The 26,509-nt window shown below is 43.7% G+C and overlaps 1 protein-coding gene and 1 long non-coding RNA gene across 52 annotated transcripts in view; one reads left to right on the plus strand and one right to left on the minus strand.

The window, feature by feature from the left end:
* LOC126995238 (proline dehydrogenase 1, mitochondrial-like) overlaps positions 1-22,177 on the plus strand; it is a 54,086-nt gene extending 31,909 nt beyond the window's left edge. The window contains exons 6-15 of one of the 50 annotated variants that reach the window (XM_050854654.1): positions 8,891-9,253; positions 10,283-10,525; positions 10,885-11,025; positions 11,828-11,972; positions 13,778-15,066; positions 15,137-17,398; positions 17,541-17,705; positions 17,968-18,406; positions 18,689-21,481; positions 21,738-22,177. In XM_050854654.1, the coding sequence (XP_050710611.1) occupies positions 8,891-9,253; positions 10,283-10,525; positions 10,885-11,025; positions 11,828-11,972; positions 13,778-14,001 (1,116 nt within the window). In that variant the 3' untranslated portion in view covers positions 14,002-15,066; positions 15,137-17,398; positions 17,541-17,705; ... (1 more) ...; positions 18,689-21,481; positions 21,738-22,177. Of the gene's footprint in view, positions 1-8,890; positions 9,254-10,282; positions 10,526-10,884; positions 11,026-11,827; positions 11,973-13,777; positions 17,399-17,528; positions 17,718-17,917; positions 18,407-18,485; positions 21,482-21,737 lie in introns of those variants that run through there. The other 49 variants (XM_050854655.1, XM_050854673.1, XM_050854689.1 and 46 more) reach the window with 49 other exon arrangements.
* Positions 20,021-22,890, minus strand: LOC126995241 (uncharacterized). Of its 2 annotated transcripts, none has more exons than XR_007750138.1 (3): positions 22,742-22,890; positions 21,764-22,636; positions 20,021-21,633 (listed from the first exon to the last, which is right to left on the minus strand). It is a non-coding gene; the product is annotated as an uncharacterized LOC126995241 (long non-coding RNA). The 2 variants fall into 2 exon arrangements; XR_007750137.1 differs by having other exon boundaries at positions 21,764-22,531; positions 22,637-22,781.
* Between the last annotated feature and the right edge of the window lie 3,619 nt (positions 22,891-26,509).

A 26,509-nucleotide genomic window follows, 5' to 3' on the forward strand; every position in this document is an offset into this window, starting at 1 on the left:
TCCCATTTCTCCGCGGTAGCTCGGTAGTCCACTAAACTTAAACCTCTATGTTTCTTTACGGGAAGCTTTTTTTTTTTTTATGTCTCAAATATCTTCCTTTTCTCAATTTTTTGCTGTGTCCTCGTGTGTTGCTGGTGTTTCTTACTTCTTCAAGGTGACACCAATCCAGAATCATGCACGCTATCCACATTTGATTGCATTTCTGGCGGTTATTTTCTTCTGTGTACAAAATATCGGAGGCAAAATGAAGCTAAATAAACATGGAACTCTTTAACCATATCCCATTTCTCCGCAGTGGTTGGGTAGGCCATCAAACTTAAGCTGGCAGCGATCTACGATATTTATTTTTAAACCAATTTGAATCTACGTCGTCAATCCTGTACGAGTCCTTGGTCTAGTGGTCAGCATGCCTAGCTATGAATCGCCCGGCCCAGGTTCGTGTCCCGCCTTTTTTTTCATTTTTGTTTTCTTTCTTTTGCCCTTAAGCGGCTTCCTTTACTGTAAAAAGAAAAGAAGAAAAGAAACGGGTCACGCCTGCCTTGTCTCCGGGAATGGGTTCCTTAATACCATGGATCGGAGATGAGCGCTGAGGCCACGAGCAGCTATGTCCTATGCCTCCAAGCTCACCTAACAGCTGACTCTTTCTAAGCCGGCATCGATCCACTATACATAATCTAAACCGGTGTGAATAAGTCTTCGTAGTTACTCGCGATATGACTCCATGGTTTTGGTAATTATTATATTCTATTTAACAACTAACTTACTCTCGTACTATCATCGTATGTCTTCAACCTTACCTCACAGCTAACTCTTTCTAAGCCGGCATCGATCTACTATACATAATCTATACCGGTGTGAATAAGTCTTCGTAGTTACTCGCGATATGACTTCATGGTTTTGGTAATTATTATATTCTATTTAACAACTAACTTACTCTCGTACTATCATCGTATGTCTTCAACCTTACCTCACAGCTAACTCTTTTTAAGCCGGCATCGATCCACTCTACATAATCTAAACCGGCGTGAATGAGTCTGCTTAGTTACTATTAAGAACATAAGAACGTAAGGAGTCTGCAAGAGGCCGGTCATATGACTTAATCGTTTCACCTAACAATTATTATATGTCCTTTTTAACAGCTAACTTACTCTCGTACCCAAACCATCACCGTGTGCTACTACTTTGAATGAACCTGTGTGTGTGTGTGTGTGTGTGTGTGTGTGTGTGTGACGTAGATGGCCAGACATTTTTGGCACAAAGACAACGAGGGGGTGCGCGCGAGACCTCCTCTTCCCCCGCGCACTAGGCGGGAGGTCACGTAATAACTTGGAGGAGAGCCAGGGAACGGAGAGAGAGGGAGAGGGAGAGAGAGACCGCGGGGCCGCCACTCAGACTGCTTCTAACTGGCCTTCTGAATCTACCTGCCAACACCCTAATGATCTTACCCGGTACAGTGACGTTAGAGGCACTTCCCGCATCCTCACGTGTCCAAAAACCTCTCAAAACAAGCAAAAAACTAACAAACAAAGACTTCGTAAACAACAGCTTGCTGACTCCATTTGCCAAGAACCTAATGATCCAATTTGATTCAGTGGCGTTAAAGGCATTTTCCGCCTCCTCACGTGTCCAATAACCTCTCAAAACAAGCAAAAAATAACAAACAAAGACTTCGTAAACAAGACCTTGCTAACTCCATTTGCCAAGAACCTAATGATCCAATTTGATACAGTGACGCTAGAGGCATTTTTCGCATTCTCACGTGTCCAAAAACCTCTCAAAACAAGCAAAAAATAACAAACAAAGACTTCGTAAACAACAGCTTGCTAACTGACTCCATTTGGCAAGAACCTAATGATCCAACTTGATTCAGTGGCGTTAAAGGCATTTTCTGCATCCTCACGTGTCCAATAACCTCTCAAAACAAGCAAAAAATAACAAACAAAGACTTCGTAAACAACAGCTTGCTGACTCCATTTGCCAAGAACCTAATGATCCAATTTGATTCAGTGGCGTTAAAGGCATTTTCCGCCTCTTCACGTGTCCAATAACCTCTCAAAACAAGCAAAAAACTAACAAACAAAGACTTCGTAAACAACAGCTTGCTAACTGACTCCATTTGGCAAGAACCTAATGATACAATTTGATTCAGTGGCGTTAAAGGCATTTTCTGCATCCTCACGTGTCCAATAACCTCTCAAAACAAGCAAAAAATAACAAACAAAGACTTCGTAACCAACAGCTTGCTAACTGACTCCATTTGGCAAGAACCTAATGATACAATTTGATTCAGTGGTTTTAAAGGCATTTTCCGCGTTCTTACGTGTCCAGAACCTCTCAGAACAAGCAAAAACACTTCCTGTATAGTCGTAGTATACTTCATGAATCAGGTTCTTATAAGCACTTTTTTCCCATTCACAGTGCAGAGGATATGTCAGACTACCACCAGGGTCATGAAACTACCCCTGGAAACGCCTTGAACCCCTACGAAAGCCATAACTGTTGAAGAATATATTTTAGTTTAGGAGACAAAGGCCAAATAGGAGTCTGGTTCTTATAAGCACTTTTTTTTCTCATTCCCAGTGCAGAGGATATGTCAGACTACCACCAGGGTCACGAAACTACCCCTGGAAACGCCTTGAACCCCTTCGAAAGCCATAACTGTTGAGGAATATATTTTAGTATTAGGAAACAAAGGCCAAAATAGGAGTCTGGTTCTTATAAGCACTTTTTTTTCTCATTCACAGTGCAGAGGATATGTCAGACTACCACCAGGGTCACGAAACTACCCCGGGAAACGCCTTGAACCCCTACGAAAGCCATAATTGTTGAAGAATATATTTTAGTATTAGCAAACAAAGGCCAAATAGGAGTCTGGTTCTTATAAGCACTTTTTTTCTCATTCCCAGTCCAGAGGATATGTCAGACTACCACCAGGGTCATGAAACTACCCCTGGAAACGCCTTGAACCCCTACGAAAGCCATAACTGTTGAGGAATATATTTTAGTATTAGGAAACATGAGTGAATGGCGTAAGGGCTCCCTGACTGGCTTCGTATCAAACAAGCTGCCAAGAATCTGATGACATTAAGGGGTCTATTGCATTCTCACGTGTAGCAACCATTAAGAAAATATAAATAGGCCTTCCTGCTTCTTTAGGCTTAGCAAAGGACCAGTGTCGAGAAGGCCTTGTTCCCTGTCATCGTGCGAGCCAGCAATCATCGCGACTCAAATGTGTATGGCGTGACCTGCCTTTCCTCGTATACTTATCATGCAACAATGCCTCACGGGTCACGGAATGCTTGGTTACGTTGCAGTGATGTTGTTTAGGGGTCGGAGGGACCGTGGGACATAGGATAAGGGAGAAGGGAGAAGAAGAGCTAGGAATCAACCAGTGAAAATGTGAATGGCGTGTCCTTTTCCTCGCCTGCAATGCCTCACGGGTCACGAAATGCTTGGTTACCGTTGCAGTGGTGTTGTTTAGGGGTCGGAGGGACCGTGGGACATAGGATAAGGGAGAAGGGAGAAGAAGAGCTAGGAATCAACCAGTGAAAATGTGAATGGCGTGTCCTTTTCCTCGCCTGCAATGCCTCACGGGTCACGAAATGCTTGGTTACCGTTGCAGTGGTGTTGTTGAGGGGGTAGGAGGGACCATAGGATAAGGAAGAAGGGAGGAGGAGGGGAGCTAGGAATCAATCAGTGAAAATGTGAATGGCGTGTCCTTTTCCTCGCCTGCAATGCCTCACGGGTCACGAAATGCTTGGTTACCGTTGCAGTGGTGTTGTTGAGGGGGTAGGAGGGACCATAGGATAAGGAAGAAGGGAGGAGGAGGGGAGCTAGGAATCAATCAGTCTAAATGCGTGTGGCATGACCTGTATTTCCTCGACTTTGTCCATGCTACAGTGCCTCACGGGTCACGGAATGCTTGGTTACCGTTGCAGTGGTGTTGTTTACGGGTTAGGAGGGACCGTGGGACATAGGATAAGGAAGAAGGAAGGGAGGAAGAGGAGCTAGCAAACATTCAGAATTAAAATGTGAATGGCGTGTCCCTTTCCTCGCCTGCAATGCCTCACGGGTCACGGAATGCTTGGTCACCGTTGCAGTGGTGTTGTTTAGGGGTTAGTAGGGACCGTGGGACATAAGACGAGAGCAGGAAGAAGGGAGGAGAGGAGGAGAGAAGAGATTAGCTTTCCACTGCAATCCCCCGCGCCTTCAAGTCATGCAGTCCAAATGTTGCCTAATACCGAGTTGTGTGTGTTAAAAGTTGATGACAGGAGGCTTTCGAAAGGGGAATGTGTTGGGTATCTCTTCCATTATGTATTTATTGACTCATTCCGTGTTTTCTCTGTTGGGTTGCCTAATAGTGGTTGTGTAATACTAATACTAATGATTTGGTCGTGCCTCCGCCCCGACTCCAACGTTTCCCTCCTTTGTCAGACCTACACGCCACTGGGAGCGATGTTAGTTTTCAATATTTAAGTCATAACCGGAACGCGTAGGACGGTTAAATTATGTATACGTAAAGGTTGGAGGTCACTTAATATAACCCTTTCACGATATTTAATCTTCGCCATTAATATGAAGCCGAATTTTGTAATGGTAATAGCTGGTTCTCATATCGGGCGGGGACTTATCGATGTCAGTTTTCAATATTTAACACATAACCGGAGCGCGTAGGACGGTTAAATTATATATACGTAAAGGTTAGAGGTCACTTAATATTACCCTTTCACGATATTTAATCTTCACCATCAATATCAAGCTGAAATTCGTGATGGAAATAGCGGTTTCTCATTTCTGGCGGCGACCTAGCGATGTAAGTTTTCAATATTTAACACAACCGGAGCGCGTAGGACGGTTAAATTATATATACGTAAAGGTTAGAGGTCACTTAATATAACCCTTTCACGATATTTAATCTTCACCATCAATATCAAGCCGAATTTCGTGATGGAAATAGCGGGTTCTCAATTCTGTCGGCGGCGTAGCTTGAAATCGAACTCGGGCCGCCTCTCCCGCCAGCTCGCTCCTTTGCTCTCTCCAGGGACTCTTCCAGACGTTACGTAAGGGTATAACAGTCTGGAACGAACCCATAAAGACACCATGGCGCCGAAGGAACAACGATGCGTCTATATTCCGGAGATAAGACCCTGCTGGCAACTCCTCAAGACAGAAATCATTACGTGTGGCTTTTGGGAGTTCGAGAGGAGAAGAAAAAGGTCGTTGAATGTTAGAAAGCCATCTTCGTAGTCCTCTCACCCCGCCCCCCGCTCATTATACAACTTAGATAAGAGGAAACTGAGAGATAGGACGCTGCTGGTAACCCTTGAAGACAGAAATCATTACGTGTGGCTTTTGGGAGTTCGAGAGAAGAAAAAAGCCATTGAATGTTAGAAATGCCGTCCCACGCTCATTTTTCACCTTAGATAAGAGGAAACTAAGAGATAGGACGCTGCTGGTAACCCTTGAAGACAGAAATCATTACGTGTGGCTTTTGGGAGTTCGAGAGAAGAAAAAAGCCATTGAATGTTAGAAATCCCGTCCCACGCTCATTTTTCACCTTAGATAAGAGGAAACTAAGAGATAGGACGCTGCTGGTAACCCCTGAAGACAGAAATCATTACGTGGCTTTTGGGAGTTCGAGAAGAAAAGCCATTGAATGTTAGAAATGCCGTCCCACGCTCATTTTTCACCTTAGATAAGAGGAAACTAAGAGATAGGACGCTGCTGGTAACCCTTGGAGACAGAAATCATTACGTGGCTTTGGGAGTTCGAGAGAAGAAAAAAGCCATTGAATGTTAGAAATCCCGTCCCACGCTCATTTTTCACCTTAGATAAGAGGAAACTAAGAGATAGGACGCTGCTGGTAACCCCTGAAGACAGAAATCATGAAGTAAAGCTGTCAGGAATTCGAAAAGAGGCATTGAGCGTTAGAAATCCATGTCCTTCAGCCACAGTATTACCCCGGTTTCCTGCACTCAATTCACAACTCCACTTCTCCCCCTTCCTAGTCCCCTCCTTCCCCTTTTCTCTCCTCTCACTCCTTTCCCTCCTCCCCCTTCCCTATCCCCTCCTTCCCGTCTCTTCCCTACGCTCCTTCTCCTTAATGACAGCGAGGGGGCGGACTACGCTCGACAACACATCCTAATTCCCTCCTTCCCCTTCTCTCCCCTCACTCCTTTCCCTCCTCCCCCTTCCCTATCCCCTCCTTCCCGTCTCTTCCCTACGCTCCTTCTCCTTAATGACAGCGAGGGGGCGGACTACGCTCGACAACACATCCTAATTCCCTCCTTCCCCTTCTCTCCCCTCACTCCTTTCCCTCCTCCCCCTTCCCCTTCCCTATCCCCTCCTTCCCGTCTATTCCCTTCGCTCCTCCTCCTCCACTTCCTCCTCAATGACAGCGAGGGGGCGGACTACGCCTCGACAACACATCCCAGCTCCTTCCCTCTCTCCCTTCAAGCTTTCCCTCCTCCCCCTTCCCTATCCCCTCCTTCTCCTTCCTCCTCCTCCAAATCCTCCCTTCAAGCTGCCCTGTTCTTGCTAGCCACAGTCTTCTCCGCCCACACGAACGGCATTTGGTCTCTACACTACCACCTCCTCCTCCTCCTCTTCCTCCTCCTCTTCTTCCCGTCACGTCCCACCTCTTCCTTATAAAGCCACTCACCTGCTGCCTCGTTGACTTAATGCTTATGTGGATGGTTTACTAAGTGGAGATCATGTTTAAATTGCCTTGAAACTTTTTATTTGAATTTGATAGACTTGAGGTAGATTATAACGTAGGAAATATATATAAGGTTGTCGTTATATGGAAGTATCGCAGAAGTATGTTATTCGTAAAGGTATATGGGGGAAGGAAGTAGAGAATGGAGGTAAGAAAAGACATATTAGGGGTAACTATAGGAAAAAATTGTCTCGTTATTTAATTGCTTTGAATTTGATGGACTTGAGGTAGATTATAACGTAGGAAATATATATAAGGTTGTCGTTATATGGAAGTATCGCAGAAGTATGTTATTCGTAAAGGTATGTGGGGGAAGGAAGTAGAGAATGGAGGTAAGAAAAGACATATTAGGGGTAACTATAGGAAAAAAATGGTAGCGTTATTTAATTGCTTTGAATTTGATGGACTTGAGGTATATTATAACGTAGGAAATATATATAAGGTTGTCGTTATATGGAAGTAGCGCAGAAGTATGTTATTCGTAAAGGTATGTGGGGGAAGGAAGTAGAGAATGTAGGTAAGAAAAGACATATTAGGGGTAACTATAGGAAAAAATGGTATCGTTACGTAAATGGAAGTCGCATGTGATTATTATTTATTTATGGAGATAGAGAGAGAACCTTCCTTCCTTCCCCTCCTCCCTTCCTTCCTCTACTTCCTCCTCTCTTCTTCCTTTCCTCCCTTTCTTCCATCTTCCCTCCTTTCTCCCTTTCTTTCTTCTCTTCCTCCCTTTTCTTCCTCTTCCTTTCCTCCCTCCCTTTCTACGTCTCTTCCTTTCCTCCCTCCCTTTCTACGTCTCTTCCTTTCCTCCCTTCCTTCCTTCCTTCCTTCCTTCCCTCCTTTTCTTCTCCCTATCTTCCTCCCTTCCCTCCATAATACAAAACCGGAGACATGGGCGCAGTGGTCTCATTTTAAATACACTCCGTCCTTTAAACAACTCGTAGATGCAGTAGGTGAAGGGCACTCACTCACCCTGACAGCATAGAGAATTGAGTGCCCTTCAACGCTACATAAAGGCATTGAATCCCATCCCTCCCCTTCCTCCCCTGCCCGATCCTAATGCATGCAGGAGTGGCTGGTGCAAATGGAGTGCTGATTTACTTCAACTTGGATTACGTCAGAGTGGTTTTAATTCCTTTTTCTTTAGTTTTTCTTTTTGTGGGATATAGTCTTGAATATTTCGACACCCAAAACACATCCAATCACATTATTCTCTTATGAAAATCAGTTAAATGTTCTTGTTTTATTCTTGAGACTACGGAAGGAGTGTCATTCCTAATTTTCGAAGCCAAGAAATTAATAAAAAAGTCGCATTCTTATTCAGGAAACTACGATAAAAGTACCATTTTTAATTTCCGAAGCTAAGAAATTAATAAAAAGTTTCATTCTTATTCTTGAGGCTACGGAAGGAGTGTCATTCTTATTTTTCGAAGCTAAGTAATTATAAAAAATCGCGTTCTTATTCAGGAAACTACGATAAAAGTACCATTTTTAATTTCCGAAGCTAAGAAATTAATAAAAAGTTTCATTCTTATTCTTGAGGCTACGGAAGGAGTGTCATTCCTAATTTTCGAAGCTAAGAAATTAATAAAAAAGTCGCATTCTTATTCAGGAAGCTACGAAAAAAGTACCATTCTTAATTTCCGAAGCTAAGAAATTAATAAAAAGTTACATTCTTATTCTGAAAACTATGAAAGGATTGTCATTCTTATTTTTCGAAGCTTAGAAATTATGAAAAATCGCGTCCTTATTCTGGAAACTACGAAAAAAGTACCATTCTTAATTTCCGAAGCTAAGAAATTAATAAAAAGTTTCATTCTTATTCTTGAAACTACGGAAGGAGTGTCATTCCTAATTTTCGAAGCCAAGAAATTAATAAAAAAGTCGCATTCTTATTCAGGAAACTACGAAAAAAGTACCATTCTTAATTTCCGAAGCTAAGAAATTAATAAAAAGTTGCGTTCTTATTCTTGAAACTACGGAAGGAGTGTCATTCTTATTTTTCGAAGCTAAGAAACTATGAAAAATCGTATTCTTATTCTTGAAACTACGAAAAAAGTACCATTCTTAATTTCCGAAGCTAAGAAATTAATAAAAAAGGTCATTTTATCTGTTTATTTCCAACCCCTCCTTCCTCACACACCCTTAACCTTTTCCTCCTCCTCCTCACAGATGCAGCTTTCCGAGGTCATCTTCCGCACAAGGCAATACTTCACCCAGGTCACGGGGGTCAGCGGGCCAATCCTCTTCTCCGACATCCACACCGACGTCTTCGAGAAACGGTTCCGCGAGGAGAACATCTTATCCGAGAACCCGGCGATCCATGAGTGGCTGGATAACATGACCTATGACACCAAGGGACTCATTCACCTCTTCTCCTGGTCCGGCCTCATCGACACTAACATCCTCCTGAGTGACCTGTTTCGAGTCCCCAACCTGAACAGTGGTCAAATGGAACCTCTCATCTCTGCTCTTACGAGGGAGGAGGAGGAGATGTTTAAGAATATGATGAGGCGCCTGCACACCATCTTCCAGGTTAGTCTGCCTTTTATGGGTCAGTAAGTACAGCAAACACATATCTGATGGACTTGAGGTAGATTAAGACGTAGGAAATATATAAGGTTGTCGTTATATGGAAGTAGCGCAGAAGTATGTTATTCGCAAAGGTATATGGAGGAAGGAAGTAGAGAATGGAGGTAAGAAAGACATATTAGGGGTAACTATAGGAAAAAATGGTCTCGTTACGTAAATGGAAGAAGCATGTAATTATTATTTATTTATGGAGACAGAGAGAGAGCCAATGACCTTTTACTCTCGTCTGAACACTTTTTTAAACACTCCCGCCTTGCAGTACATCAGAACAAGGGACATGATCAGAAGAGTTAAGAAATACACGAAAACATATATAATGACCTTTACAATGACCTTTTACTCTCGTCTGAACCCTTTTTGAAACACTCCCGGTACAGCCTCCCACCTTACAGTGCGCCAGAACAAAGGGCATGATCAGAAGAGTTAAGAAATACAGGAAACACATATTTAAGGCAGTATATACACGCTTTTAATAACCTTTACCCACAACACAACCCTGTTTGAGCCCTTCCCCTTCAACGGTACAACCTCCCCTTGCAGAATGCCAGAGCAAGGAACATGATCTTAGGAGTCTTGAAATACAGGAAACACATATATTAGACAGTATATACACATTTAATAACCTTTACTCACAACACAACCCTTTTTAATTAACCCTTTGCAACCTCCCCCCCTTGCAGTACACCAGAGCAAGGGACATGATCTTAGGAGTCAATAGGTACAGGAAACACATATATTAGGCAGTATATACACATTTAATAACCTTTACCCACAACACAACCCTTTTTAATTAACCCTTTGCAGTACGCCAGAGCAAGAGATGATCTGAGGTCATGGTACAGGAAACACAGCAGTACGCCAGAGCAAGAAACATGAATACACACAAACATACACACATACACATACAATAACCTTTAACTTTAACCCAAACCTTAACTTTTAATTAACCCTTTGCAACCTCTTCCCTTGCAGTACGCCAGAGCAAGAGATGTGAGGGTCATGGTGGACGCAGAGCAGACGTACTTCCAGCCGGCCATTTCCCGCCTCACGCTGGAGATGATGAAGAAGTATAACCAGGAGAAGGCCATCGTCTTCAACACCTACCAGTGCTACCTGAAGGAGACGCTCAACAACCTCTCCCTCGACCTGGAACAAGCTTACAGACAAAAGTTTTTCTTCGGTGCCAAGCTTGTGAGAGGGGCCTACATGGAACAGGTACGTGTGTGTTTGAACTATACATATAATATCCGGATGAGTCTCCCTTAAATAATCAGTTAGTTCAGTTTTCTTTGATACAAGACCATCTATGTTAGTGTACGCAATCTTTAAACCTTTCTTTCCCCTCCTTTCAATCAGTTAGTTCAATTTTCCTTAATACAAGACCATCTATGTTAGTTTACGCAATCTTTAAAACTTTCCTCCCTTCTCCCTTTCTTTCCCCTCCTTCTATCAACACTCTTACTCCCTCTTTTCGCCTCTTCTCCATCATCAGTTTTTCGTGGGTGGGTGTGAGTGTGTTTGTGTGTGTGTGTCCATCTTTCTACTCCAAGACTAACCTAACCTAACCCTCACAGGAGCGTGCCAGAGCAGTGGAGCTTGGTTATGAGGACCCCGTCAACCCCAGCTTTGATGCCACCACCCAGATGTACCACGACTGTCTGGAGGAATGCCTCAGACGCATCAAATTCAATAAGTCTTTCGGCGATACTCAGAAGGTATAAGGTTTTCTGAGGCTGAGGGTGACCTATATGGATGATTTGTGTTAGAGGGATGTGAGGAAGTGGTTTTATCAGGTTTATTTAGGGTGAAATATGAGAAGGATAGCATAGATTAACAAAGAATGACCTTACTTTGTTGTCTCATTAGTAAGGAAGCATCTATGAATTTTCCGAGTCAAGACCTATAGTGACTGTTTGGGGTTTTGTTAGGTTAAGTTTAGGGTATCTTCAGGCACATGATAGCCAGCACCTTTTAGTATAAATTAACAAAGAATGACCTCACTTAGTTGTATATAAAGTCTCATTAGTAAGGAAGCATATATGAATTTTCTGAGTCAAGACGTATAGCAACTGTTTATGGTTTTGTTAGGTTAAGTTTAGAGTATCTTCAAACACATGATAGCCAGCACCTTATGGTATAACTCAACAAAGAATAACCTCACTTTGCTGTATAGAAAGTCTCATTAGTATTAGGAAGCATATATGAATTTTCCAAGTCAAGATCTATAGCAACTGTTTGGGGTTTTGTTAGGTTAGGTTAGGTTAGGTTTAGGGTATCTTCAAACACATGATACCCAGCACCTTTTAGTATAACAAAACTCTACATCTCCATTCTTCTAGACCTCCATAACAGAACTCTACATTTTTTCCTCTTTTCTAGACCCCATAACAAAATTCTATGTCTTCTCCATTCCTCTAAATCTCCATAACAAAACTCTATGTCCTTTCCATTGCTCTAAATCTCTATAACAAAACCCTATATCCTCTCCATTCCTCTAAATTCTCTCCTCTCCTCCAGATCGCCATCATGGTCGCCTCCCACAACGAGGAGACGGTTGGCTACACGGTCAACAAGATGAGGGAGTATGGCATCCACCCGCTGGACCGAGTCATCTGCTTCGGCCAGCTGCTGGGAATGTGCGACCACATCTCCCTGCCGCTGGGTGAGTGGAGCCGCACCTTTGCCTTGCTCTGGGGTGGTGTGCTGTGGGATAGCCTTTGTTACGCACCTCTTGTCTGGCGGAGTAATGCTTAGAGTAGTTTGCCTGTTTTGGTGGGTTACTAAGCTAATTTTAGTGTAATGTTTCTGGTGCTGAGCCACGGGAAAATTTGCCTGTCATTTGCGGGTCAGTTTTGCTAATTCAGAGTATAGTTTCTGGTGCTGGAGTTGTGTATTCATTTGCCTGTTTGGGTGTCAATAAGCCAGTCAAGGAGGTGATTCACTGGTACCTTGAAGCTGGTGTGGCATTTCCCTTTTCTGGTCAGCTTGAAGACTTGATAAATTTTTCCCTTATCAAGCTAATTTGCCTGAACTGTTTCTTTATTTTTTTCTTAGAAGCTAACTTATTTATGTTTTGCCATTTCTTTAGTCCATAGCAGTGTGTTTTCCATGTGTCTGTTACCTTTCAAAAATAAGGAAACTAGAATTTTATGAAAGTATATAAAACACTTAATTTCTTTTATTTTATTTAGAAGTAGCAACAGACACTGATAATTTTTGATAAGAAAGTAACACACCTTTGATTGAGCCTGCAAAGAGTGACAGGCAGAGATTGTACATCACTGTCATCACCATCCCTACAGTGTCACCATCATCACCATAGCCACACCATACCCCAATCTCATTCACCATCATCTCCACTGCATCACCTCCACCTCCAGTCTTGATCACTATGCAATCTCACTCACCATCATCCTCACCATCACGACCACCCCATCACCATCACCGTCGGCCCGAGTCTCACCATACCCCATTTCCCGTGGTGGCGCAGGGTGGGCAGGCAGATCCAGAGCTCCCATGCCCTCTGGTGCCATAAGAGCAGCTGCCTAGCTTGCCCGGTGACTCGGTCCACACCTGCGTTCATTCACCATCAAGGCCGACAGAATTTGCAACTCCATCTTACAGTATATCAAACCACCTCAGGAGTAAATGGAGGCTCTCTCACAATCATATAGGCACCATGCAGTACTGTCTTATACCTGTGTTCATATGTGACTATATTTTGAAGATTCGCGGATGTATACCCATATTGCTTTGAGTGGTCCTTTCATCCGCACCTCTGATATATATTTGGCAATCATTGATGGGGGGATTATTGAGTATATTAGTGTGAATGGTTACTATATGAAATACTTGACATATGAAATTCTAGTAAACGCCTTTGATACATACTTGGCAATCACTGAGTATAAGCATGGGGGTCATTGAGTATATTAGTGTGAATGGTTCCTATATGAAATACCTGACATATGAAATTCTAGTAAACACCTTTGATATATACTTGGAAATCACTGAATATAAGAAAGCTAGCATGGAGATATATAATGCATGGGGGTCTTTGACTATATTAGTGTCAACAGTGATCATATGGAGTACTCACTTATATGAAATTCTATTAAACGCCTTTACTTACGGAATACTCACTTGACATATGAAGTTCTAGTAAAAGCCTTTGACATATACTTGGACTGAATATAAGAAAGCTAGCATGGAGATATATAATGCATGGAGGTCATTGACTATATTAGTGTTAACATTGTCTATATGAAATTCTAATAAGCCAAAATATAGGAGTTTGATAAGGCTGAGAAAACAAAAAACAGGTCCTTGTGGCGTTTACGAACCATAAGTTAAGATAATGTCATGTGTGTGTGTGTGTGTGTGTGTGTGTGTGTGTGTGTGTGTGTGTGTGTCTTTATGGTCAAGGTGGGTGAGGTCATGAAACTAACCCGACTCTTCCGTTTGCAGGTCAAGCTGGTTACTCGGTGTACAAATATGTTCCCTACGGCCCGGTTAACGAGGTCTTGCCGTACCTGTCGAGGCGTGCTACGGAGAACAGTTCCATCCTCGTCAAGCTGGAGAAAGAGAAGAAGCTGTTGAAGAAGGAGCTGTGGAGACGCATATCCCATGGGCAGATCTTTTACAGGCCACAAGGGAATTACACCCCCGTGGGCGCCCAACCGCAGAACTGAGGTGCGGGGGGCGAGGGGGGGCTGTGAGTATGTCTGCTGCTCTGGCGTCAAGCACATTGATGGACCTGTTCCGTTCTCTTCCTTTTCTGTCGGGTCACGTGAAGGTGTTTTCCGGTGTTACGGTTTCAAGGTTACGAGTCTGATTTTAAGGCAAAGGGACATCGACCTTCACCACTCTGTTTTCCGAGTATGTTTTTTAATTATTCTCATTCTTTCGCTGTTGTGTTCCAAGCCAGACGTCCTTTTTTTTTTTAGCCAGCAGAAGGAGGAGGCGGAGAATGAGGTGTCCGTCTGTCTGTTGGGGTCTGGGTTAGGGTCTCATGGTTGTATAAATTGCTCTTAGTAAGGTGGGTGCGTCGCTGCCCACCCACCTTTCTGTCCAGTCACGTCATGAAGCGAGTGGATGTTTGCGAATGTTGTGGATGCTTGAACCTGTGCCCAGTGGTGTCCGAGAAGGTACTTGGGATGTGCGACTTATTCTGAACTGCAGCTCTGCGCGTCTGTACATGTGTTTTCTAGTTTAACCTTCCATATAGTAACTCTTGTATTCTGGATTTTACGATGTCCATTTTTCACTATTTCAAGTACGAGGGTATCGATGTTTGGTCATGTTTAATCCACCAGTCAATTTCCAGTGATTTAATTTTCTCCGACTTTTTTTGTGGATTTTGTCAACTCGTCCGACGGCATTTCGTACTTGGTTGAATGTCGCAATGTTCTGAATGTCGTCACGTCTCAATGTCCAGCGTATACGTGTGATGTGAATGCTTTCCTTTGAGCATTTAATTGGTGAGATAATGTATGTTGGAAGGCTGCTGGGTCAGGCCATAAGTGGGAGAGTCAGGTCATATTATGTGTGATGAGAATTCTTTCCTCCAAACATTTAATTGGTGAGATAAGGTATGTTGAAAGGCTGCTGGGTCAGGCCGTAAGTGGGGGGGTCAGGTCATATGTGTGATGTGAATACTTTCCTCTGAAAATTAAATTGGTCGGATAATGAGTGTTGGAAGGGCAAGATTCAGGCTGCTGGGTCAGGCCATAAGTGGGAGGGTCAAGTCATATTATGTGTGATGTGAATTCTTTCCTCCGAACATTTAATTGGTGAGATAATGTATGTCGGAAGGGCAAGATTCAGGTGTGATGTGAATTCTTTCCTCCGAACATTAAATTTGTGAGATAATGAGTGTTGGAAGGGCAAGATTCAGGCTGCTGGGTCAGGCCGTAAGTGGGGGAGTCAGGTCACTTTGGGGTAAGATTCAAACTGCAGGGTCGGACTCGGCTAAGGTGCAGAGGTCAACTTTGGTAATTTATATAAAACGGAAAAGAAAGACGAATTGAAAGCACAGTAAAAAGAAGGAGAGAAAAAAAGCAATAAAGAAGGGAAGGAAAGATGTCAGTTAGTTAATGAAGATGAAGAAGAGAAGCAAGGAGGAGGAATAGAAGGAATAGAAAACAATAAAAAAAATGATAAATGAGAAAGAAGAAAGTCGGATAACTATAGCAATGAAGATGAAGAGAAGCAAGGAGGAGGAATAGAAGGAATAAAAACAATTAAAAAAAAAAATATTAATAAGAGAGAAAGAAGAAAGTCAAATAACTATAGCAATTTAATGAGGAGAATTTATATGTGTGTGTGTGTGTGTGTGTGTGTGTGTGTGTGTGTGTGTGTGTGTGACAATGTGCAATGCTCTGAAGGTCACCCCAAAACAGTATTCTTGCAATGTCCGACAGGTTAGAAATGCCGTCAAAATGTACAGTTCCGACGATCTAATGTGATACAATGAGAGGCTTTGAGTCCACCTGCGCTTCGCCGATTCACCACAAGCTTCTGGAAACCACGCATTGCCTCGTACCAAAAAACCATTGAAAAAAAAACCCTAAGATTCCTGCCATGAGTTAACTGTTCTCTCGGACCCGTGCTGCGTTGTCCTTTCCATGTTGTGCCGAGAGCTGCAATAACGTTCTTGTATGATAATGACTTCCTCCGCTTGGTTTGTAGCTTAATGGCACTTTCATTCCACGTGCTTGGTTCCTTTCTGGCTAACAAGGAGTGTGTGTGACTGTGTGTGTGTGTGTGTGTGTGTGTGTGTCTCCTCTCTGGTTAACAAGGAGTGTGTGACTGTGTGTGTGTGTGTGTGTGTATGGCTCCTCTCTGGTTAACAAGGAGTGCATGTGACTGTGTGTGTGTGTGTGTGATGTACGTAAAGAGAGAGAGAGAGAGAGAGAGAGAGATGGAGGAGAGAGAAATCAATGAGGAAAAAGGAGAAATAGATGATGAGAGAGAAAGATACAAAGAGAGAGAGAGAGAGAGAGAGAGATAACCGTAAAAAGACAGATATAATGATGAAAGAAATATTGAAAAAGAAAAAAAAGAAATATAGTTAAAAAAAGAGAAATACTTTAGACAAATAGACAAATGGCTTGCACAAAGAACAGGGTGACGCACAAGGCTAAGGTAGGCTATTCATGGCGTGTGTGTGTGTGTGTGTGTGTGTGTGTCGTGCGATGTCGGACAGTCCGCCAGCGAGGGTATTGATTTGATACATCGCAGAGGAAGGGACGTTTGTGTGTGTGTGTGCGTATGTGGGTTGTGCCGCCAGTGAGGGTGTTGAGCGTAGACGTATCACAGAGGAAGGGACGCTTGTGTGTGTGTATGTATGTGTGTTATGAGAGAGCCTCGCATAGCAGTCAAGCGAGGGTGTTGGGCATGCACGTATCGCAGAGGAAGGGACATTTTTTCTGTGTGTGCGTATGTGTGTTGAGGCGTGTACAGCAGTCCGCCGGCGAGTGTGTTGGGCGTAAACGTATCACAGAGGAAGGGACGTTTGTGTGTGTGGACGTATGTGTGCTGTTGCGTGCATAGGAGTCGGCCAGGGGATGTTGCGCGTAAATGTATCACAGAGGAAGGGACGCTTGTCTGTGTGTACGTTTGCGCCAGCGAGGGTGTTGGGCGTGCACGTATCACAGAGGAAGGGACGCTTGTCTGTGTGTACCTATGCGCCAGCAAGGGTGTTGGGCGTGCACGTATCGCAGAGGGAGTTACGTTCATCCCCTTCTTGTACGGTAATAGTTATGTATAGTCAGTGCGTCTGGATATGTTACCGGATTTTAAGGTTGGGTTTTTGTTCCTACACTATTTAGCATTACTAGTGAATGGAGATTTAGTTGACATATCCTTAGTTAACATTGGGAACAAGAATGGCCCCTTGACGAAGACTAAATTTACGAGGCTGGACTTTCATGGTTCTGATGGAGGTAAAATGATTCAGTTTATGGGATTAAGTTGTTTAAGTGATTCCGTTACGACACAGCCATTTGGGGTTACGCTACAGAAGTCAATGTGAAAACCCAAGACTGAATTTACGAGGCTGGGCTCTTATTAAAGGTTCTGATGGAGGTAAAATGATTCAGTTCGTGGGATTAAGTTGTTTAAGCAATTCTGTTACGAGACAGCCATTTGGGGTTACGTTACAGAAGTCAATGTGAAAACTGAAGATTGAATTTACGAGGCTGGGCTCTTATTAAAGGCTCTGATGGAGGTAAAATGATTCAGTTCGTGGGATTAAGTTGTTTAAGCGATTCCGTTACGAGACAGCCATTTCGGGTTACATTACGGACGTTAATGTGAAAGCTGAATTTACGAGGCTGGAACAAGAATGGCCCTTTACGAACGCTAAATTTACGAGGCTGGGCTCTTATTGAAGGTTCTGACAGAGGTAAAAAGATTCAGTTCATGTTTCTGAGTTGTTTAAGTGATTCCGTTGTGAGACAGAGCCATTTGGGGTTACGTTACGGAGGTCAATGTGAGAATTCTGAGGCTGGACTTTTTGAAGGTTCTGACAGAGGTAAAATCAGTTCATCGTGTTCCTTGTTGTTTAGCGATTCAGACAGAGCCATTTGGGGTTGCGTTACGGAGGTCAGTGTGAAAACCGAAGACAGAATTTACGAGGCTGGACTTTTTTGAAGGTTCTGACGGAGGTAAAAAGATTCAGTTCGTGTTTCTGAGTTGTTTAAGCGATTCCGTTGCGAGACAGCCATTTGGGGTTACATTACGGAGGTCAATGTGAAAACCGAAGACAGAATTTACGAGGCTGGATTTTTTTTAAGGTTCTGACGGAGGTAAAAAGATTCAGTTCGTGTTTCTGAGTTGTTTAAGTGATTCCGTTGTGAGACAGAGCCATTTGGGGTTGCGTTACGGAGGTCAGTGTGAAAACCGAAGACAGAATTTACGAGGCTGGACTTTTTTGAAGGTTCTGACGGAGGTAAAAAGATTCAGTTCGTGTTTCTGAGTTGTTTAAGCGATTCCGTTGTGAGACAGAGCCATTTGGGGTTGCATTACGGAGGTCAGTGTGAAAACCGAAGACAGAATTTACGAGGCTGGACTTTTTTGAAGGTTCTGACGGAGGTAAAAAGATTCAGTTCATGTTTCTGAGTTGTTTAAGTGATTCGCTCTTGAGACAGCCATTTGGGGGGTACGCACGGAGGTCAGTGTGAAAACCGAAGACAGAATTTACGAGGCTGGACTTTTTTGAAGGTTCTGACGGAGGTAAAAAGATTCAGTTCGTGTTTCTGAGTTGTTTAAGTGATTCCGTTGCGAGACAGCCATTTGGGGTTACGTTACGGAGGTCAATGTGAAAACCGAAGACAGAATTTACGAGGCTGGACTTTTTTGAAGGTTCTGACGAAGGTAAAAAGATTCAGTTCGTGTTCCTGAGTTGTTTAAGTGATTCCGTTGCGAGACAGAGCCGTTTGGGGTTGCATTATGGAGGTCAATGTGAACTGCACCGAAAAATGTGCTTTGGTTGAGGGCGAACATTGCTTTCGGTTGTATGGTCGGTGGTGGAGTCATAGCTGAAAACAGAGAATCAGACTTAAAAAAAAGACATGTGTGTGTGTGTGTGTGTGTGTGTGTGTGTGTGTGTTGCAGCGTCCTATTAACGGGCCTCGAGTTGTTCGCAGCCGACGGAAAGTGTTGTAAGCTAGTGTAGGTGTTGAGTGGACGTTGAATGTTGCTTATAATGGGAAGTGTTGCGGGCGGGTGTGTATGTGTGTGTGTGTGTGTGTGTGTGTGTCATAGGGCCAGTTCAATAGTCCACCAGTGTCATTGTAAGCCCCCAAATTGAACCCTATTCCCCACAATGATGCTTTTTACTCTGCCCAAATGCCTGATTTTAATAAAGAGATCAACTGTTTGGCTTTCTGAAATTCCCTCCTACTTTTCACATTAACATCCAACACACTAGACTAAGAACGGTACTAGTGTTTTGTGTTCTGTTGGGGAGCTTGCAATATGCTGGAGTGGTCAGGGTTCTATCACTGTGGCTGGGAGTGCTCCTAAATATCCTCCTAGGCATGCTGGAGTTGGGAAAATACTTTGGTTCTATCACAGCAAGTTGTATCACTGCCTTGGGAACACTCACAAGGACTTAGGAGCTTTCATAAATCTCTGTGCTGGGTTTATCAAAGTTTCTAAGCCCAGCCCTTGTGAGTGCTCCCAAGGCCTTAGGAACTTGCATAAATCTCTGTGTTATGGCCTGGGTGTATCAAAGCTCCTAAGCCCAGCTCTTGTGAGTGTTCCCAAGGCCTTAGGAACTTGCATAAATCTCTGTGTTATGGCCTGGGTGTATCAAAGCTCCTAAGCCCAGCCCTTGTGAGTGTTCCCCAGGCCTGAGATGTACTCGTAAACACACTAGAAATCTTGAAACTTTGTGAGAAAAACCTTAAAAGTATCTCCCAACTGTGCTCTACGCCACCATGCCTAGGAGGATACTTAGGAGTACTCACTAACACACTAGAAATCCTGAAACTTTGTGAGAAAAACCCCTAAAAGTATCTCCCATCTGTGCTCTACGCCACCATGCCTAGGGGGATACTTAGGAGCACTCGCAGCCGCTATGATATCCTGCTCCCTTGGGCTATAAAACTGACCCTATGTAGCTCCTAGGTCCTGTAAACTGTAGTGGCATTCAGTGTATTGTTTGTAGGGATGATGTTACCAACGTAGAACACCTGTCAATAATGTGATGCCTCCTGTGTGCTGATGTAGTCAACTCTAGAATTACGTCAATGTGATACTAGACGATTTTAACGCAAGGGTGGAGCGTGATGTGAACTATTGGTCGCCCGGAAAACTCCTGTGGGTGTTGCTGCGCGCCCAGTGATGGAGTGTTGCTGTACCTTACCTTACCTTGATGTTACCTTATGATGTTACCTTACCCTACCATACCTTAGCTTGCCTTGAAAACCTCACCTTACCTTGATTTGGCTTTCCTTACTTTATCTAACTTAACCTAACCTTACCTAACCCTACCTAACCTTACCTAACCTTACCTAACCTAACCTAACCAAACCTAACCTTACCTAACCTTACCTTACCTTACCTAACCTTACCTAACCTTACCATACCTTACCTTACCCAACCTTGCCCAATCTTACCTAACCTTACCTAACTTAACCATACCAAACCTAACCTAACCTTCCTTACCTAACCTAACCGAACCTTACCTAACCTTACCATACCTAACCTAACCTTACCTTCCCTAACCTTCCCTTCCCTTCCCTTACCTTAAAAAGTGCTAATTATCTGTACCACACCTTCAATATATGTCTTTCTCTTCCCCGTCAAGTTTAAGTTCGAGCTCTTGCACTCACTTAGCACCAACACACATGAACACTGGCAGCAGCTTGTCTTCCTTAGCTCCATTACTCTTGCTCTTGTTTCATGCTTGAGTTCGCGCCTTGGTTGTCTTGTGGTCGGGTTATATAAGGAGTAGATAGAAGCTAGTCACATGCACTCATTTTGTAAGGCATTGGTGTGTCGGTATCATGTGTAGAGGTGTGTGGGGGTGCGATGAGACCACATGTAAGACTGAAGATGACTTGGAGACTGTACGAGGAGATATTTACATAGATATTCAGACCACACAACACCCCATGTCACCTCTTAACCCCTTGACTGTGGATTCCCTACAAGAAGACATCACCAAGCTACAGGAATGGAGCAAAAAGTGGCTGCTACAGTTCACTGAAGAAAAATGTAAAGTCCTGCACCTTGGGAGGGGATATCCAGCACACCAATACCACATGTGAAACACTCCACTATCCACCACAGAGGCAGAGAAAGACCTGGGACTGTATGTTACCAGGCTACCCAATACCACTCCACTATCCACCACAGAGGCAGAGAAAGACATGGGAGTGTATGTTACCAGGCTACCAGTGAAGGCAAAATCCATGCTGCAAAAATATATGGAAGGAAAAACAGAAATTGGAGGAGGAGAAGGAGTAAGGAGTGCCAGAAGATAGGTCAATTTTGAATACCTACACACCATTGCCTTACAGTTCCTTAGATTGACTTGTATCAGTTCTCTCACACGACTTATGACTTTAACGTTAACAAAATCATTGGTCTTGCATCTACCACTAATACTTGTTTTTGCGCTCACGTCAAACAAGGACATAGTGGCTTACAGTGTCCTAGGTTATCAGTTCACCTCACACGACTAATGACTTTTAACGTTAACAAAATCATTGGTCTTGCATCCGCCACTAATACTTGTTTTGCTACCCACGTCAAACAAGGACATAGTGGCTTACAGCTTCCTAGGTTATCAGTTCTCTCAGTTCTTCCACCTCTCACGACTAATGACTTTAACGTAAACAAAATCATTGGTCTTGCATCCGCCTCTGTTACCCGTTTTCCACAAACAAGGACATAGTGGCTTACAGTTTCCTAGGTCATCAGTTCTCTCAGTTCTTCCACCTCTCACGACTAATGACTTTAACGTAAACAAAATCATTGGTCTTGCATCCGCCTCTGTTACCTGTTTTTCCACTCACGTCAAACAAGGACATAGTGGCTTACAGTTTCCTAGGTCATCAGTTCTGTCAGTTCTTCCACCTCACACGACTAATGACTTTTTAACGTAAACAAAATCATTGGTCTTGCATCCGCCACCGTCACTTGCTTTCGCCACCCACGCCACGCCATCCACCGACTCAGAACACAGCAGGACGTAACACAGGATTATCATAACTGTTTTCTGTTGTAGCCAAGGATGGAAAAAAGAAGTTCCGCTCGTATTGAAATCTATGGCCTTAAATCACGACTGGCTTCCAGCGTAATATTATGAAGCGAAAAACGAAAAAAAAAACTAATTCCCTGTACATATAGCGACTACGAATTATATCTACTGTGTGTCGTATGAGAAGCCTGTTGCTGCAGTGGTGTGTGTCATTCTCAAGGGGAGCAATAGGGTGTAGCCATGACCAGTGTAGCAGTGTAACCAACCTACAGACATACACATTGATGCAGACGGCTGTACGGGGGGAGGGTACGTGTGTGTGTGGTGTGACAGCTCTGGGGTGTGACGGTAAGGCTCGGAGGCCGTGGCGAGATATATAAACAGTTGTGCACGGTGACCTACCCGAGGATGATTGAGTTTTGTAAGGGGAAGGTCTGCTCAGTGTGGTATTATGTGTGTGTGAATTTATTTGTCCACATGGCATAAGAAAATGGAGAGGAATATACCTGCCAATGACTGTATATGTGGAAGGGTAGTCTGTTGGCGTATTCAAGTGTATGTTAACTTACATCTTCATTCACACTGTATAAGGGAAATTAGAAGAAACTTACCTGCCAATGACTGTATATGTGGAAGGGTAGTCTGTTGGCTTATTCAAGTATGTGTTAACTTACATCTTCATTCACACTGTATAAGGGAAATTAGAAGAAACTTACCTGCCAATGACTGTATATGTGGAAGGGTAGTCTGTTGGCGTATTCAAGTGTGTGTTAACTTACATCTTCATTCACACTGTAAAAGGAAAATTATAAGGAAGTTACCGTACCTGCCAGTGACTGTATATGTAAAGGGAAAGGCTGCTCGCTGTGGTATGGTGTGCGTAAACTAATCTCCTTGTCACACAGTATATAAGAAAATAGAAACATTGACAAATACTTCACCACTGCAACAAGCTTCCCCTTCACAAATGCAGTCATCACCAGGTATATATATTCCTTCCACATGACTTATACCATGCGGAGGATGAAGTACATTAACACACACCTCACCACTCTACCAAATAAGACCTGTATGTATGTATCCGGTATATAATCCTTCGACATGACTTACAAGGAGGATGAAATACATTAACACACACATCACCACACCACCAAATAAGACCTGTATGTATGTATCTCGCCCTGGCCTCCTCCGGTAACGCTCTGATCGCTTACGTAGCTACTTGCATGTTTTCCGCCATCTCACGGTGAAGCGAAGATTAACGCAGTATTACTCAGCTGTTAGGAAAGGTGGTAGGTTGACCTGTTGTTGGTAATTCATAAATATATATATTACTACATAGATGAATAAATATCTATATATATATTTTAATTTTCTGAACTTCTGTGGGGGAGCCGTGTGTGGGGTGAGGGAGGGGCGGGCCAGATGGCTGAGGGAGGAAGGCAGGCGGTTGTGTAGGTGGGTGGGTCCTCACAGGTGGTTCCAGGTGTGTGTGTGTGTGAGAGAGTGTGTGTGGTTTGATTAAGGGTAGACTTGCTAATTTGTACATCTTTTTTATAACTGTGCTCATCAGGAAGGACGAAATTGCTCTGTGCTCATGAGGGAAATATTAAGTGTACTCCACAAGATTTAGGAGAGGTACAGAGATGAACCATTAGCAAGATTATCAACACTCTTTGTTTAGCTTTTCACATGTTGGTCAGAAAATAATAAAAAAAGTGACGTATTGGTAAGATTAAGGTCAATACATGTTCTTAATTTTGACTGACCAATTTTTTTAACTCCATAAGATCAGGTATGAGAAAGGGGCAAGCAATACCAGCGTCTGTGTCTCTCAAATGCCCCCAAAATATTAACTAGAAGGATTAAATGCCGCCTTTAAATCCTCTTTCCTAATCTCGAATTTTTCAAAGGGGTTAACTTTTTCCTTTCAACATGAGTACTAATTGGATGGATGCGTACAAATTAGCATGTATACCCTAGGCAGAGTATGTGTGCGTGTGTGTGTGTGTGTGTGTGTGTGGTATAATTTAAGGGTAGACTTGCTAATTTGTGCAGGTTAAAAAATCTGTCCGCACCTCAGTTTTTCGAAGGGCGTATTTTTTTCCCTTTCAACATGAGTACTAACTGGATAGATGCGTACAAATTAGCATGTATACCCTAGGCGAAGTATAGTGTGTGTGCGCGTGTGTGTGTGTGGCAGAGGAGGCTCGCTGCTCAGAGGTGTTCCGCAAGGGTTGAGTTTGTTGGTCAGTATATGCTGTGTCCAAAATTCTATTGTAGATAACACGGCACAGACTTAGAAGCATAGGTGCCTTTACTGATATTTTAAGTTATGAGCCGTAAGACTATTGTGTATATATATATATTAAAGCGATAGCCAGTTTATGTCATGCAGTGTTATGTGAGGATTATATAAAGGCGGACACTGGCGCTGACGACCCCAATACTACATAGGTTCAGTAGCACACACGGATATTGGATAACATAGACAACATGTGAGAAATTACCCCATATGAGAAATTGTCCCATGTGAGAAATTGTCCCATGTAAGAAACTGTCCCATGTGAGAAATTATCCCATGTGAGAAATTGTCCCATGTGAGAAATTATGCTGAGGTGGCGTAGAAGAGAGGAGAGTTACATTATGCTGTGTAGAGGCGTAGAGGAGGAGGGAGTGTCACATTATGCTGAGGTGATGTAGAGAGGAGGAGACTAGCTGTTACCTTATGCTGTGTAGTGGAGAGGGGGAGTGTCACATTAGGCTGAGATGGCACAGGAGAGGGGGGGGTGTCACATTAGGCTGAGATGGCACAGGAGAGGGGGGTGTCACATTAGGCTGAGATGGCACAGGAGAGGGGCGTGTCACATTAGGCTGAAATGGCACAGGAGAGGGGGGGGGGGGTCACATTAGACTGAGATGGCGTAGGAGAAGGGGGGGGTGTCACATTAGGCTGAGATGGCGCAGGAGAGGGGGGTGTCACATTAGGCTGAGGTGGCACAGGAGAGAGTTACATTATCCTGAGGTGACGTAGAGAATGGAGTGTGACCTATGCTGTGTAGTGTGTTAGTCGTGTCTAAAAGGGGAAGGCGTCTCAGTGTCTGGCCGCAGTTATGTATATACCGTACCACATGTCAGTAATAAAGTGTTAAGTAATGATGCGAGACTTATTTGATTCTTTATTCCTTGAGTCACCGGTACTTCATGACCTGTTTGAGTATTGGTTTGTATGTGTATGTATCCATGTATTTCCTTTGTGTATTTTCTGTGTGTATTTTGTCTTTTGTTATAGAGAGGGAGAGAGAGAGTGAGAGAGACTGCGGCACACACACACACACACACACACGTTCCCACCACTAATACCCTCCCTCTATGTATTTCCTTTATGTATTCTCTGTGTATTTTGTATTTTGTTATGGAGAGGGAGAGAGGGAGAGACTGCAACACACACACACACACACACACACACACACACACACAAACAACCCCCCCCAAACACACACACACACACGCATGCACACACACGTTCCCACCACTATATAACACCCCACCTCCTGACCCCTCCCCCCTTTTCCTCCCCCTCATCCATAGTCACCCCTCACCCCATTCACCCCTCGAGCATAGAAAACGGGGTGCAAAATGGGGCGCGTTGAATGGCCGGCGGGGTCTTTTTCGGGTTTGGTGTCGCTGGATGGGAGTATATTTATCACCCCGGGAAGCTTTGTTACGACCCACCCAGACCCATGTTAAGTTGCTGCGTCCCTCCCCCCTTCTCTCTCTCTCTCTCTCTCTCTCTCTCTCTCTCTCTCTCTCTCTCTCTCTCTCTCTCTCATTATTCCTCCCTTTTCCTCCCTCTCTCACTTTTTCTCTCCCCCTCCCTCCCTATCCTCCTTCTCTCCATTCTTTTTTCTCTCTCTCTCTCTCTCTCTCTCTCTCTCTCTCTCTCTCTCTCTCTCTCTCTCTCTCTCTCTCTCTCTCTCACTATTTCTCCCTTTCCCTCCCTCTCACAATTTTTCTCCATTTTTTTCCCTTCCTTTCTCTCTTCCTTTCGTCTCTCTCTCTCTCTCTCTCTCTCTCTCTCTCTCTCTCTCTCTCTCTCTCTCTCTCTCTCTCCGTTGCTTCCCACACTCACTCAAGACTCATGTAATCCCTAATCTAACCTCCCTATCCTTAATAACAGGTAAAGGAGGGAAGGCCAAGCAACACATGATCACAAAAACACATAAGCACAAACACAAACACCTTCAATAATACCAAACGAGCCAAAACACACACGATCGAGGTCTCAATCTCTGCCCGGACCCCGCCATTCACACGGGGCACGGGAGGGACCATGGAGGAACATACTCTTTTTCTCTCGTTCTTTTTATCCCTGAGGTCGTTACGATGAAGGGCGGGGCGCGGGGGGGAAGGTTACACACTGTGGGGAGTTGGTGTGCCCAGGGGGAGGCGCCTAAGGGGAGGATACTGGGGAGAAATGAGGT

This window comes from Eriocheir sinensis, chromosome 7 (assembly GCF_024679095.1).
Source record: "Eriocheir sinensis breed Jianghai 21 chromosome 7, ASM2467909v1, whole genome shotgun sequence".
Lineage (NCBI taxonomy): Eukaryota > Metazoa > Arthropoda > Malacostraca > Decapoda > Varunidae > Eriocheir > Eriocheir sinensis.